At 34.3% G+C, this 16,021-nt stretch overlaps 2 protein-coding genes and 1 pseudogene across 2 annotated transcripts; all 3 read right to left on the bottom strand.

The window, feature by feature from the left end:
- Window positions 1–786: 786 nt before the first annotated feature.
- On the bottom strand, window positions 787–2,879 carry LOC123921593 (probable 2-oxoglutarate-dependent dioxygenase AOP1). Its single transcript, XM_045974195.1, has 3 exons — window positions 2,415–2,879; window positions 1,811–2,132; window positions 787–1,512 (listed from the first exon to the last, which is right to left on the bottom strand). Exons 1-3 carry the CDS (start codon window positions 2,786–2,788, stop codon window positions 1,264–1,266), a joined length of 945 nt encoding a protein of 314 aa, XP_045830151.1. The 5' UTR covers window positions 2,789–2,879; the 3' UTR covers window positions 787–1,263.
- Window positions 2,880–4,207: 1,328 nt separating this feature from the next.
- On the bottom strand, window positions 4,208–5,934 carry LOC123921999 (annotated as a pseudogene).
- Window positions 5,935–7,596: 1,662 nt separating this feature from the next.
- On the bottom strand, window positions 7,597–15,679 carry LOC123921587 (pleiotropic drug resistance protein 1-like). The gene is made up of 22 exons (XM_045974189.1): window positions 15,167–15,679; window positions 14,876–14,996; window positions 14,487–14,660; window positions 14,164–14,323; window positions 13,824–13,900; window positions 13,659–13,712; window positions 13,147–13,539; window positions 12,791–13,072; window positions 12,350–12,666; window positions 12,016–12,176; window positions 11,636–11,739; window positions 11,194–11,350; window positions 11,023–11,112; window positions 10,778–10,902; window positions 10,345–10,677; window positions 9,949–10,239; window positions 9,777–9,860; window positions 9,552–9,685; window positions 9,228–9,455; window positions 8,961–9,132; window positions 8,407–8,661; window positions 7,597–8,306 (listed from the first exon to the last, which is right to left on the bottom strand). Exons 1-22 carry the CDS (start codon window positions 15,502–15,504, stop codon window positions 8,046–8,048), a joined length of 4,311 nt encoding a protein of 1,436 aa, XP_045830145.1. The 5' UTR covers window positions 15,505–15,679; the 3' UTR covers window positions 7,597–8,045.
- Between the last annotated feature and the right edge of the window lie 342 nt (window positions 15,680–16,021).

The raw sequence follows: 16,021 nt of genomic DNA, 5'->3' as shown, positions 1-16,021 counted from the left end.
GTGCTAAAAGAGACAGCAACACAGTATTTTCAGCAATGATGGTGGGGGGTTCAAGTACAGGGCATGCTGTTGTCACCTTTATGATGGGGAGGTTAGGCTATTTTTACTATTCCTCAGGTTCATTCATTTCATGATAATTTCTTTCTCTCTTTAAAAACTTTATTATTTAGTTTACGCATTAATGATCATATGATTAATTCGTTATCCCATATGTAACGTTTATTCCCTACATGGGTACTTCACCGTGTTCGTCTAGTGTAGGGAATAAATATACAAAATAAAGAACCGACCATAGATTCAAAGTAGTATGAATACATCTAGATGCTTAAAATATACGAAATAAAGAACCGTTCATAGAATCAAAGGAGTGTGAATACATCTAGATGCTTAAAATTCCGTATTATAAACTACTGCTGTGCTGGTGCCTAATGTCTTGACCGTGTGAATACTGTTTTCTTAATTGCATCAGAAAATGATTGTACTTTTTTAAAGGAAAAGTAGGAATCCTCATTTTCAATAAACATCACTTCGTGATAGGATAAAACAACAAATACTATCTTTATTCATTTGTCCATTCCCTGCCAACAAGATTCATCAAATAAAATTGCACATTTAATTAAATGTTAAGTTAATTATGATGTCTATTTTTATGACATGGAATAGGATTTTTTATGAAGATTGTCTAATGAAAACAGCCAATTTTTATTATTTTAGAGCAATTCTTAACAATCATTTTTTTTTTTGTTCAAATTAATCTGATATTATCTTCAACTCTGCAATACATGCTTACACACAAAAATATTTGTTTTTTTAATCAAGATAGAAAAACAAAGCATAGTAGTTTTACAAGGCCAAGATTAAATTTTGTAGGCAACATTTGAACACACAACACAATACTACTTAGTACTTACAAAGCCAATGACTGCATACAACATATTGAAGCACAAACACTGCGCAGCAACCACTTGCGCTACACCTTGACGGTGACCTTTGATGAACATACACTCACACATTGATACTAATAATTTTATAAAATAGAATAATTGAATGTAGCCACTTGTGTCAGTATTATGTCGATGTTAGACATTGACACATCAAACACCCACACGTCGTCAAACTGAAGTGTAATTGCTAGATAACTTTAACTTGTGATGACTGCATAAAAAATATTACAGACTTTGATCAAGTCCAAGGTAAATTGTCTGTAAAACATTGGAACACATTATATATGTAGCACACCCTCTCTCAATAGCGTAAGCTATCTCAAACACCACAAAAAGTGTGCATAGCAAATTGATCCCTTTGGCCTTTTTCAGAGTAATAATACTTGAGGAAATCAACATGATCATAAGGCTTAAAAAGCAAAGGATGTTCCTCATCCACCAATTCCTCCGGAGCTTTTATAATGTACCCTCCTTTAGGGATAGAGAACAACCCTGTTGAATATCTTGCCTCATTCCCACTCATCATCACCCGGTGAAACGGCGAATGTAACCTTCCGTTTGACCAAGCCTGCAAAATTCATGTTATATGACAAATTCCAATATAATTCAATAAACACCATAATAATAAATTTTAACATAATAGTTTTAAAAATGCATGCGGCCGCGATCTAGGCCGTGACATCAAATATTTTCAGGTTACGACAACATTACTGCAAATGTGGCTATATCAGATATATTTAGCTATGACTAATTGTAGTATTAATTAGTCAAAAAAAAATGTAGTATTAAGGATCACGATGCTATCGCCGCAATGATTTAAGAAAATGATAATTTGTTAGTAATGAGGAATGGTGAATGGAATTTACATGGAGAGTATCACCAATCATTACTACAAAACTGCCTTGAGTAGGCTTGTAGCTGATCCATTTACCATCTTTGGTCATAACTTCTAAACCCTCCACTTGATTTTGGTACAATATTGTCACAACATTCTTGTCAGTGTGTGTGCTGAGTCCTAATTTTGTGTCACTTGTTTGAGGGCCTTTGTATTTCATAACTCGGAGAAGGTAATTGGTTGAGTTCATGTGCTCCTCCAAATACTTTTCAACACCTAAACTCTCCAAAATCATCTTCCTAATAATCTGATCCAACTCTGTTAGCTCCTCAGAGAAGGAATGCAGAGTTTTGCTGCAACATTAAAACAAAATAATAAAGGGTCTGATTAAAGAAACACTTCCTTTGTCAATATTCACATGTATTTAAAAAAGCCGATAGTGTAATTAATGTGTATATTTTGTGTGTATGTGCTATAAAATTGGCCATTGTGGGTAGGTGTTTGCGTATACCATAACTTTGGAAATGGGATCTATAAACTGTTAGTTCAATGATAAGAGTTTAACACCGTAACTTTAAAAGATGAAATTCAAATCTCTTAAAAAACGGTTGTGAAATAAATTGATGTGTACGCACCTAAAATTTTGATTTCCATCTTGCCACAAGATATTGGTCATACTTTTTACATTCTCTAAGATATTTGCATCATCAATGCCCATACTCTCATAAAGTGGAACCATAGAGTATTGACCAACATAACCATGATAAGGTTTCTTAGACACATTGAGTAGTTTGGTTTGTAAAGGAAGATCAAAAAGCTCTTCTAATGAAGCAAATATGGCTTGGCGAAGTTCTAAAGGAAATTTATCAAAACTTGCTTCAAAGCAACCATACTCTACTAGTGCCTTGTACACTTGGGACTTCACCAATTCCCAATTAGGACTTTTGGCTTCCAAGTTGAGGTTAGTGAAGTCAATTAGTGGAAGCTTTGGTGTGGTTTCTGAGCCCATATTTTCACTTTTCTTTCCCTAATTTGATTAAGGGTAATGCTTAGTCTAAGCTATGTTTATGAGTGTATTTGATTAGTTTTGGTGATTGTGTTATATAACATTTGTGTTCTACATTGTAATAGTGACATTGATAATATTAAATATAGTACCAAATATCAATTATTTGACCCTATATATATATATATATATTATATTATCTTTATATTTAATTAGTTTTAAGTGAATTTTAATTTTAGGTTAACTTTACTTATTGGTGTCCGTACTCAATATTTTCTTTAGTAGTAAATGATTTTTCTTATTTTATTTATCCTTGAAGGACTTTATTATATGGCTAGTGTTGATGATGTCGTGTATAAGAGGATTAGTTTTGGACTTTTGGTAATCGCTTAAACCAAGCATATCAAGACTGCAAACAAAATTATTGGTTTATTTTGGTTTTTGATTCTCTTTTGAGCTTAAATTTTGATGTTTGGAGTTAATAAACAAAAAAGTACACTTCATATGGTAGCTCAAATGATTTATACTTACCACTATCTAATAACACTAGCAAGACTTGAACCCAACCTCCGAATCTAAGGTTTGTGTCTTTTAAACTATTAGGTCAAACCTTTGAATTTAAGGCTTGGGTACTTGTAGTATGCTCCTCTCAAGATCTCAGGTTCGATTCCCATTAGTGCCAATTTCGGTGGGCTAGTCCATACAGATAAAAAAAAAACTCTGACTTTAAATGGAGCCCGCAAGTGGGCGGTAGGATTGATCCCCTTGGATTAGTCGGTCCTAAAGTCGGATACTAATTTATTTTTTTTAAAAAAATAACACTCTATAAAAAAAACTTATTTCAAATGATCCCTTCTTTTAGTTTTAGGTATAAATAATGGATGAAATCTCTGGAAGTATTAGAAACCATGAAATAAAAAATAAACAAAGGAAAGCGCAACAATAGAACACTCTTGTCGGATCGGATGTTTGATGTCATTCATGCACAACTTGTGTTTGTCTGGACCACCTAAATTAATTAGTTTCCGTACAATTATTTTCAATAAATAATAATGGAGTATTCACAAGACTAGTTCCAACTATAGATAATGGCAACAAAGATAATGTGAACGGTGAGAGATAATGTAAAATATCAGAGATTCAGTATGTAGTGAAAACTAAACATCAACCTCTAAGGGTATGTTTAGATTGAGGATCTTAGAAGATTTTAGATGGGACAACGATTTTGGAGGACTAGGTCTATATTTTGGTATATATTTTAGATTTTAAGAAAGTTCGAAAGAATCACATGATAGATGATCATATAACATTTCAATTACAATTTTTTTTGAGAATCCATTGTAATAATGAGAAAGATTTCTGCATATTCGCAAAAACCACTTAATAATATCAAAATTGTACGAATCGGCCTAAACCAGATGGGATTCCCCAATATACATTACAAAATTTCGCTTTGTCGTCTTTGGAAATTGAAGAGCTTGATTGAAACAGCAAAAATACATGCAAAGAGAACTGCAGTACCAAGAACCACAACTGCACAAACACCTATCATGTCATGCTTGAAATCAAAATAACTTCTTATGAACTCTTCAACTGTCTTGTTTTCTGCTTCCATAATGTTTTCTATATCTCCAAATTGTGATGCAACCAATCCATATATAGTCCAAGCCACAGGGCATACCCAATAATGTTCTGTTGTCAGAAATATAACATTATGCATCAATATAAATACATCCATAGATTTTGCTCAATGTGTTTAGAGATTATTGGCACTTAAAGGTCGTGGAACGATAAATCCTGAAAAGAGATTCCAAATTGCGTAAAATGCAGAAGCTACGGTTGAAGCGACATGGTGATTTGGAGTAACTGCTACAACCATCATTCCATAGCAGGTGAAGTAGCACAATGTAAAATACATGAAGAATATATACCAGAAGAATTTCACTAGAGTCCACTCAAATCCAATCATGGCATAAACTATGACACCATATGTTGTAGCATGGAAAAAATAATGAGATTTGTTATTATCCTTTAGTGTTGTTAGGTATCGCCAGAGGCGTTTATAGGGTGTTCGAAAGGAGCAACCGCACATGGCCCCAATAAATACTCATTTCATAAATATTATGATTTGATTACCTGTGCAAAAGCATAGGGTAAGGCAGAATACATTCTAGCAGCTCTTTCTCAGTAGAAGACAGATCTTTCAACGGCTACAACTGGTTGTATAGACGATGAATTTTGTACTCCAAGGAAGAGAACAGTAGTATACATCGAACCGAGCGCACAAAACAAATCTTGTCTAATATGACCAATGTTGTTTCCATAAGCAAGCCATACATTGGACCCAAAATGACTGTAGCGTGTGTTTGGTTCTGCGGCGGAGAGAATTGATTTTGGCATAATTGATTCTGTAAAATTGATTCTGGCCAAAATTGATTTTAAGCTGAAGTGGTTTATGTTTGGATATATTCATGAAAAAGTGAGTTGAACAAAAAATTTGAGTGTAAAAATCAATTCTAGAATCAGAAGCTACGATTTCTAGCTTCAAGTAGAATCAATTCTGGAGGCAGAATCAATTCTACTTTTGAGAAACCAAACAAGTCAGAATCAATTTTACACGTCCAGAATCAATTCTGGATGCTCCAGAATTGAAACCAAACATACACTGTGAGTATTGAGTCGAGAAATGAAGATCCTTTGAACCATAAGCAGGTTTGCCTAATTCTTGTATAAGTTGTTTATTTCTCCTGAAGAATAGTTTATAACAGTTTAAGTCTTTATACAATATGTTCATTGTTGGTACTCGAAATAAACTAACTTACCTATACAAATCGGAATTTTTGTATATGTCATGAAAATCAACACCTAAAGTAAGTTCTTATTTTTTGTGTAAAAATAAGTTGCATCCAACCTCAAAATACTTGATCAAGTGACTAGAATGATGGCCTAATGGCCCAACGTATACTTCTTGTCCTCCGTGCTTCATGATGAATAACTAGAAGAAATTATGGAAGGATTGGCCACTAATTCAACTGCAATAGTTAACCTCTTGCGTTGTTCGGTTGAAAGACCTTCACACCAGGCAAACCAATCAATGAGTTCCTCGATGGATTGAGCTCCATTAGTTCCATGACTTCTTCAATGAACATCTAGTACCATCTCCACCACACAGGAATTCTGTGTTGTCAAAAAAATAACATTATGCATCAATATAAATACATCCATATAGAATCTGTACATAGATTTTGCTCAATGTGTTTAGAGGTTAGTGACACTTTACTGGATCAATGGAAGCAGCCATGGTCTTCTTGGTGATGCAAGTAACAACATTAACTGCATTGAGAGTTTGCATTGTCTGCAATAGTGTTGTTAGCCACAATCTTGGAACTGTGGTACATCATTTTAGAAATGAGTTTTTGGTGTTTGACGGCATCGGCGATGCCTACAGGTAGGTATATAGATAAATATTTCACTGCATCACTGCAAACTGTACATCAGAGATGGAAAATTTTGCAGAAGTAAAGAGAGTTAATTGGTTCAATAGGTGAAAAAGTCCCATAGTTTAAGCTCCGTATTATGATCTACTTAATGTATAACATATAATACTAGTTATATAATGATAGTCCTATTAGCAGCAATGCGTTGAGCCAAGCCTAGGTTACTATTGGATCCTTTGAGGGTACAATGTGGTGAGGCTGTATAGTTTCAACTGGAATGTGAAATGGTGAAGATATATATATATATATATATATATACTTTGTTTCTAAAAGGAGTAAAATAACAATACTGAAAAGTCCCACATCCGACAATTCATGGAAAATTATATTCTTTATAATCAAATGAAAAATTAAAGTGATTGCCGAGCTTGGTAACGCTTGCTTGTGACCTAAGTTGGGGCATTAAGGTGTTGGAAAACTATAATGTTGTGTGCAAAAAATTTAATTATGTTAAATGCATTATTTGATTATGTTAATTATGTAGTTATTGTTAAATTAAAAAAAAAAAAAAAAAGCACCAATATAAAGCTCCGACCAACAACCTTTTTGTTATTTTATAAATAAAATCTTATCAATAATTATTTTATGAAAAATCAAATTCTAGTTCTTGATAATCTGTCATACACCACTAGACACGACACCGACATTAATAATAATAGGCAGAAATTAGTAATGGACAAAGTCAGGGGATATTTCCTCGCTAATGATATTGTAAAAAAAAAAAAAAAAGAATTGGTATAGTAACTGTTATCGATAGAAGTTCCTACAAAGCTTCACAACTCAATTTTTAGTTTAATGGAAAGAATTGGTATAGTTTAATGGATAGAACATAGATTCACTGCGTAGTGAAAACTAAACAAGGGTATGTTTAAATTGAGGATCTTAAAGATTTTAGAGGGGACGACGATTTTGGAGGATTAAATCTATATTTTAGTATATTTTTTAGATTTTAAAAAAGTTCGAAAGAATCACATGATAGATGATCATATAACATTTCAATTACACTTAATCTATAGGTCTGTACATCGTTGCAACAAATGTAAATGATCCTTAGATACCAATACCCTTCCTTGATGACCCTAAACCGGTGAACATCACCAAGAGGTCTCCTTGTTTGACAGGTTTTAGTCTCTCGTATGTTGCCATTTAAGTTTTTATGTGATTTGTAGTTAGCAAAACAATGAAGCAAGCAAGCTCGTGCAATTGCAGGCCTCGTGAGGCTCGGCGACGCACAGCGAGCTTATGAGCAAGATGAACACAGAAACATGAAAACTGATGAATTTAATTCTAAAAAATTGATAACAGAGAATAGAATGGTTTGTAATGTGAATTTCATTAGATGTGAGTCACACATTACATAGTCCCTTATTTATAGGATAGAAAAGACAACTTACTTGTAAAGCAAGTAACACACAAAGTAACTAACTAACTAACTAACTAACAAGAAGTTGTAACTAACTTTCTAACAAGTACTAACAAGTAACAACTAATCCAGCTATGAATTACACACACAACTCAACAATTACTACCGCACTGCTACTGTTACTTTTATACTTGGCCAACTAATCTATTAATTAAGAGGCCTTAACCTTTGTATTACAGCTTAATGAAGGCAAGGATCCAACACTAGTTGACGTAGTAGCAGAATACTTAGTGTTAATACAATAGCTTGCAGAACAAGCTACTTGTTAGTTAGAATAGCGCTATTATAGTTAAGTGCATTTGCAAAAAAGAATTCCCCAATATACATTACAAAATTTCGCTTATCGTCTTTGGAAATTGAAGAGCTTGATTGAGACAGCAAAAATACATGCAAAGAGAACTGCAGTCCCAACAACCACAACTGCACAAACACCTATCATGTCATGCTTGAAATCAAAATAACTTATTATGAACTCTTGAACTGTCTTGTTTTCTGCTTCCATAATGTTGTCTATATCTCCAAATTGTGATGCAACCAATCCATATATAGTCCATGCCACAGGACATACCCAATAGTACCATCTCCACCACACAGGAATTCTCTGTTGTCAAAAAAGTTAGAAATTATGCATCAATATAAATACATTCGTAGAATCTTTACATAGATTTTGCTCAATGTGTTTATAGGTTAGTGACACTTACAGGTCGTGGAACGATAAATCCTGAAAAGAGATTCCAAATCGCGTAAAATGCAGAAGCCACGATTGAAGCTACATGGTGATTTGGAGTAACTGCTACAGCCATCATTCCGTAGAAAGTGAAGTAGCACAATGTAAAATACATGAAGAATATATACCAGAAGAATTTCACTAGAGTCCACTCAAATCCAATCATGGCATAAACTATGACACCATATGTTGTAGCTTGGACAAAAATATAAGGTAACTCTATTATAACCTGTCACAAAAGAGTGAGTTCTATTAACATTAGTAATCATGAAAACCATAGTACTGTTGAGATATTGATTATAATGAGTAGTTTCTCGCACATCTTTTGTATCGAAGGCTATATGCATTTGATAATCAATGCGTGCACACACACAATGCATCAAATTCATAATTTGTATAGGGCACCCAAAGTCTCAGGAAAGAATCTGGGTATGGTCATAGGGTAACTGGCTTGCCCCCACACCCCCTAGTAAGGTATAGGGGTAATCTTGTAAATTATGAATTTAATAAAAATTGTGATTTTATTACCTGTGCGAAAGCATAGGGTAAGGCAGAATACATTCCAGCAGCTCTTTCTCTATAGAAGACAGATCTTTCAACGGCTACAACTGGTTGTACAGACGATGAATTTTGTACTCCAAGGAAGAGAACAGCAGTATACATCGAACCGAGCGCATTAAACAAATCTTGTCTACTTGAGCTGGAAATAAGCGAAAGAGATTAGAATTCAAGTTGGAAAGAAAAACTGACTAACTATAATATTTCTTACTTTTCAGATAATGAAGTTTCACTTACTATTTCCTTCCAAGGTCCCAGAACATTGTTCCAAACATCAAGGCGATGAAAGTAGTGAAGAAAAACCTCACAGCAGTGTATGGCGGGTTGCGCCAATATGACCAATGTTGTTTCCATAAGCAAGCCATACATTGGACCCAAAATGACTGTGAGTATTGATTTGAGAAATGAAGATCCTTTGAACCATAAGCAGGTTTGCCTAATTCTTGTATAAGTTGTTTATTTCTCCTAAAGAATAGTTTATAACAGTTTAAGTCTTTTTACACTATGTTCATTGTTGGTACTATATAGTTAACAAATTCATATCGAAATAAACTAACTTACCTATATAAATCAGAATTTTTGTATATGTCATGAAAATCAACACCTAAAGTAAGTTCTTGTGCTGAACTTGTAACTTCCAACATCCAAGTTGCTGGATTGTAGCCGTCTTTGATCTTACTAACCCCTTCAATGCTCTAAACAACAGAAAATATTACAAAATGAGCTATACCGACATGAATTATGGTTATCCACTTCAATTTTGTGTAAAAATAAGTTGCATCCAACCTCAAAATACTTGATCAATTGACTAGAATGACGACCTAATGGACCAACATATACTTCTTGTCCTCCGCGCTTCATGAGGAATAACTAGAAGAAATCATATATAATATACGTCATTTCAAGTCCAAAAGAGGAAGAATCAGAAACTTTTTTTTTTATCAAAATCATTTCTTACCTCATCAAAAGCTTCAAATATGTCAATACTTGGTTGATGAATTGTGCAAACAACTGTTCTTCCTGTATCAACTGTGTTCCTAACTGTTCGCATAACAATTGCGGAAGCTCTAGCATCTAATCCAGATGTAGGCTCATCCATGAAAATTATGGATGGATTGGCCACTAATTCAACTGCAATAGTTAACCTCTTGCGTTGTTCGGTTGAAAGACCATTCACACCAGGCAAACCAATCAATGAGTTCCTCAATGGATTGAGCTCCACTAGTTCCATTACTTCTTCAATGAATATCTACAACCATTTATCAGATCCAAAAGTATAAACAAAGTCCAAGTTCAGAAATTCAGTAGCAAGAATAAAATCGTAAAAGTGTCTTGAGCTTTAGTACTAACTAACCTTTCTGGTATTGGAATTAACTTCTGCCGGTACACGTAGCCACGCAGAGTAGATCAATGACTCATAGATAGTAACATGAGGAGAATGGATATCATTCTGCTCACAATAACCAGATATTCGTGCAAACGTGTCTTGTCTTTTAGGGTAGCCAGAAATGTTTATGGTCCCGTCGATATAACCACCAGTTTTCCTACCAGCCAAAACATCCATCAAAGTAGTTTTTCCAGCTCCACTAACTCCCATCAAGGCTGTAAGAACACCCGGCCTAAAAGCACCGCTTACACCCTTCAAAAGCACTAACCTATCCTCTGTTACTCCTTGAACCTTCATTTCCTGCCAATGATAAAATCACAAGAGTTAAGGTTCAAAGTTAACTGCAAACATTGTTTGAAACTTAAATGTTAAATTGTAGCTAACTTTGAAAATGACTTACCTGTGGCATGTCAACCGAATATACAACTTGGTCAAAGGTTATAGAATGTGGTTCAAATGGAAGAACCATTCCTCTTTTATTCCTCTGGCTAGAGTTCACAACATTATCAGATTCTCCTGAACTAGCTGCATAACAATTGCAAATTTGTTAAGATGCTAAAAAAAGACATTCTGTATCACTATTTTTTGTGAACAAAAACGGGAAATGCAAAAGCGTTGTTATAGAAAACTGAGATCCTAGATCACCTATATGCGGTAATTCAACTTCTTGGAGTGTGCCATTTGTCGTGCTGTCTTCTGATTCGTCATTTATCGTTGCTTGTGGCTTGTCAAATGCTGTAAAAATCATGCATGTTAGTTAGTGAAATATTTACATAACCATAAGAAACTTAAATAACCAAAAATTAAAGTACTCACGATTAAGGTGAGTGAGAGCCACAGTGAATAAAATGTTGAAAAGAAACATATATCCTATTAATGCACCAATCCCTATCCAATACCAATATGCGTCTGTGAAGAATCCTCGAGACTCCAAAACTTGAATTCCTAGTGTTTTATTTGAATTAGGTGTAAACTACAATCAAAGAGCAAATGGATTAGGCCTGAAAGTTTATACTAAAAGTATAGAACTTAAGGGATATGTACTATCAGTATAAAACAATTTTACACTGACATCGAATGAAAATCCACTATTTTGCCACATCATGTCAATGAATGTTAGAAATTAGTAGTGTAACATGGAAAAATAGTGGTCTCGCATTGAATGTCAGCGTAAAGTGTAAAAATGTTTTACACTGACGAAGTATGACCGTTGAACTCGGAAGTAAATAATTCTAAAGCTGCAAGTTTAAGAAATTACATGATTCCAACTATCTCCAAGGAATTCATTCACCATTATAGCATTTTGTCCATACATTAAAGGTGAAATCCAGTAACCCCAAATCCACCAGCTTTTGATATCCTCTGTATCATAATATCATTGCCAATGATATTGAAAAAAACATTAATATCAAGTTCCGTTATATGATAAATTGAAGGATTTAATTTGTAATGCACCGTCAGTGTAAAGAATTTTTACACTGCATATCGATTATAATAGACAGATCATTAGAAATGTTCAAATTTGTAATGCACAGTTGGTTGTGACTGTTTGATTGTGTAAAAATATTTACACCGACAATGTATCAGAATTAAACTCTAAAATGAAACAAACTTGCAACTTCTGTTATTTGAACTCACTTCTGGACATAATGAATCCGCCTAATGTAAGAAGTGCTAGAAGTGCAAACGACCCAAAAGTGTTGGCCACGATCATGTTTCTACCAAGTGCTGCAATAGCTCGAAATAGTCCAGAAGCCACTTGGTTTATCAGTAATAGCAGAAGATACTGCTTTAGTAATCTGCATAAATAACAATGCCTCACACCATAAGTAACACTATAAGCTCCGTCAAAAAAGTAACACTATAAGCAAGGTCCGCGACATGATCTAGGCTATGAAATCATGGCTTAGGGTTTAAAATCTATAACTAGTAGTATCGGCATGTTGTAAATAGATAAGGAAAGGTTCTTTACCTCTCAACGTTCGGATCAAACCCTATTACGTAATAGGTGAGAAGAACCCAAACAGCAGCCTCCACGAATGTAATAGGAATCTTGAGGATCCATGTAGGTATAGCATATGCCCATGAAGGAAAAAATAGAAGGTCTCTTTGCTTGTAGAAACTAGGAAGCTTTGCAATGGTCATTGAAAGTTCGGCCAATCCATTAAACATAAGCATAACTACTGTGAAGAATATAGCACCAGCATAGATACCTCCATCACTCAACGAATTACGGTGCATCTCGGTTCTTATAAATAGTGTCATTGTAATTGTTGCCATGAGGATAAGCTAAAAAACATAGGAAGAATATTCAAAAGTAATTAAAACTAGAATATTCAGACAATCAAATATCGTATTGAAAATGAAAAATATTTATTCATGTAAAGCAACTAGAACTAGAACTAGAATTTACCTGACATATCTTGAAGATGTAAACAAATGAGTTTCTTTTCATAAGCAAATACTCTCTTGAGAAGTTAGCCTTTAAAAGTTCTTTCTTGTTAACACCGTATTTTTTAGTGGTTAATGCTGCTGGATGACTCTTCGATTTGTCAAATGGAATTGTAAGCTCATCTCCAATTTTCCTCCCAACATGGAATGATTGAAATGCCTCAGAAAATTGAGTAACAGTTACAAACCTGTATGGTTTTTCTCTGTCTACCCAATACTGCTCTTGATCCTTCTCGGAAGTTACCTACAAGAAGAAATAGATTAAGGCCTTGTTTCAATAAACTTTAAATGAGGAACACAAATAAAACTTAGACTTACTTCTTGGAGAAAGTCAGCTACACCTTTCCTCTCAGGACATTTGAATCCAACAGATTCAAAAAAGTCGAGAACATGTTCACGAGGTCCTTGGTAGACAATTTGACCATCAGATATAAGAATAATGTCGTCAAAAAGTTCATAAGTTTCTGGTGCTGGCTGAAGCAAAGAGATAACTGCAGTTCCATTAAGAATGTGAACATATTGCCTGAGAGATCTCACAATTTGGAAAGTTGTCGAACTGTCCAAACCAGTCGATATTTCATCCATGAATAGAGCATTTGCTGGTCCAACCAACATCTCTCCTGTGGTAACTCGCTTTCTTTGTCCTCCAGAGATACCACGCAACATTTCATTCCCCACCATAGTATCAGCACATACATCCAACCCCAAAAGCTACATAATTTTCAAGTAAATTAGACCCTAGATAAACAGCTTAATTAAGTGCTTAAAGCATAAGCACTGATCATACTACTAGTGCTCATGTATCCCAAACAATCTCATTTTGGTTTTACCTTTAGTACATAATCTGTTACCACACTTTCCTGTTGGCCTCCAGTTGAAACAGCCTGTATATCCAAAGTCAATTGAATGTACATTGGTTAATATTTATTGCCTTAGAATTAATTTCATTAATTTTTTTTCTGTTGCAATAAATATTGATAGTTCCTTCTTCTCACCTTCATGAAGACATCAACATCTGGGTCTGGCTTAATCTTTGCTTCCTTTTCTCTTCTAGACAGCTCAGACAACAAGTCTATGGATCACAAAAAAATACTTGTTATACTCGGTGACATGCCAAATTAGACAGGGAGCTTCTTTTCCCGCAACCAAAGTCACTTCAAAAGTATACTTTTGAAGAAAAAAAAGTTTTTGTGCCGTCCAGAAGTATACTTTGGGACAAAAACACGGTTTTATTCTGTTTAGAAGTATACTTTCAAACACATTTGTGGTTTTTTAGAAATGTGGTGTGGAAAAAGAAGCTCTAAATGCAAGCACTTTATGTAGAAAATGACTAACCATAACGTGATCCGACACCTTGGCACCTTGCTGAGAAAGCTAAGGTTTCCCTGACAGTCATTTCTCCGATATGAACATCATGCTGACTAATATATGCAGCAGTTCTTTGTGGTACAAATTCATCCATTTCATGTCCATTATAGGTCACTCTCCCAGATACCTGGAGGACACAGTAACATGGAAATTTATTAAAATGACACAAATAGTTACAAGGCTAAGTTTTTACTTAGTTACAAGGCTAAGTTTTTACTACTGAACTGATATCCTCATGGACAACGAAAGAGAATATTATATTGGTGAAATTAAGGGAAGTTGCTTTTCACCTTGAGATTGGGATCAAGCTTTCCTGACAAAGCCAAAAGAAGTGTGGTCTTTCCAGAACTTGGAGGACCAAGAAGAAGTGTCATCCTACAAGGTTTGACAATACCACTTACATCTTTAAGGATAGTCATAAGTTTCTTTTTGCTTGTGAAAATATGGAGTGAAGTCAAAATACTCTGAAAGATCCAAAGAAAGACCAGTTAATGAGACTAATTGCAAAGAAAAGAAACAACTAAGAAAGTATTTCCTTCAGTCGTAAATTCACGAATTCACGCAGTCAGCACATCACTAAAGAAATGTAAACTTTTCAATCTTGATCCAACAATCATCGATATGCTGATTGCGTGAATGCGCGAGATTTGTAACTGTAGGCCGTCTAAATCAAATTTACCTCGGCTGCATTAGTAATAGAGTTCAGCAAAGTAGGCAAAGCTCTTCCTCCCACATAAGCTTCTGCCTCAATATTTAGGTGCTCGTATCGAACTTCAATTGTTGGAATCTCAATCCCAACTCTAGTAAAAAAGAAATCAGAAAAATAAACACATCAAAGATAGACAAAGAATGAGAAAGATCATTCATCATTACATTATGAGATTATATCAACAAGTAGAAAAAAACTCGATCTATATTCTCGTGTTTATTAGTTGAAGTGAAAATGAAAACAAGCATCTTTATCGATTACCTATCAATTCTTTCCTTGAGCTTCAACAAGAACCTCTCATTGCCCTCTTCAGCAACATTGATCAACCTATCCAACAGTTTCTGTCTCTCTTGAAATCCAAGATCAGTTATTATATCAATCTCATTGGCAACTCCATGCGATGTCGCCAACAAACCTTTCCTCAAACGGTTATAAGTAGGGAGTTTTTCAAGTGCAGCCCATTTTAGAGCTTCTTCATCGTCTTCTTCACGCCGTGAAGATTTTGAGAAAGCCTCAATTGTACTGTTTCTCCAAACTGTCGTAGAAGAACTTCCCATTCGGAAACTGTTACCTGCTCGGTATATATCACTTCCTTCCATTGCAGTTATAAACTGATATGACAGACACCAGAAAAGAAAATGCAGGAATTTTTAGCAGTGTTTTTCTTTGCATCTAAAAAGCTAAGGAAATAAATATTGATGTACAAAAAGATTTTGTGCACTTTTATAGCATCACATGTTAGAATAGTTGATTATTGTAAACACATTGAAATATGAAAAACATTAATGTAGCATACATGCCTTATAAATTAAAGTCTGCTGACAAAGCACTGATTAAAGATTGTTTTGTAGTAACAGTTAGCCAACCTTTTGACAAAACGTGGATGCATCTCCAATTTAATTAAAGAAGTTTGTCTCTTTCTTAATGTGCTTAATACTCCCTCAATTTATGCACACATCTTTAAAAAAAATTGTCTATTTAGGGTGTTTAATGTATTGAAAAGAGGTTAATTAGTAATATTATTTTGATATAGTATTTAAAAGTGATAAATAATTTGAGATAAACAAATATTAGAAAAACACTTTTTTAATGTTTATGTGAAACATCATGTTTTTA

This window comes from Trifolium pratense, linkage group LG4 (genome assembly GCF_020283565.1).
Source record: "Trifolium pratense cultivar HEN17-A07 linkage group LG4, ARS_RC_1.1, whole genome shotgun sequence".
NCBI lineage: Eukaryota > Viridiplantae > Streptophyta > Magnoliopsida > Fabales > Fabaceae > Trifolium > Trifolium pratense.
Note: the sequence above shows the minus strand (reverse complement) of the source record. Positions and strands in the feature narration are given on the sequence as shown.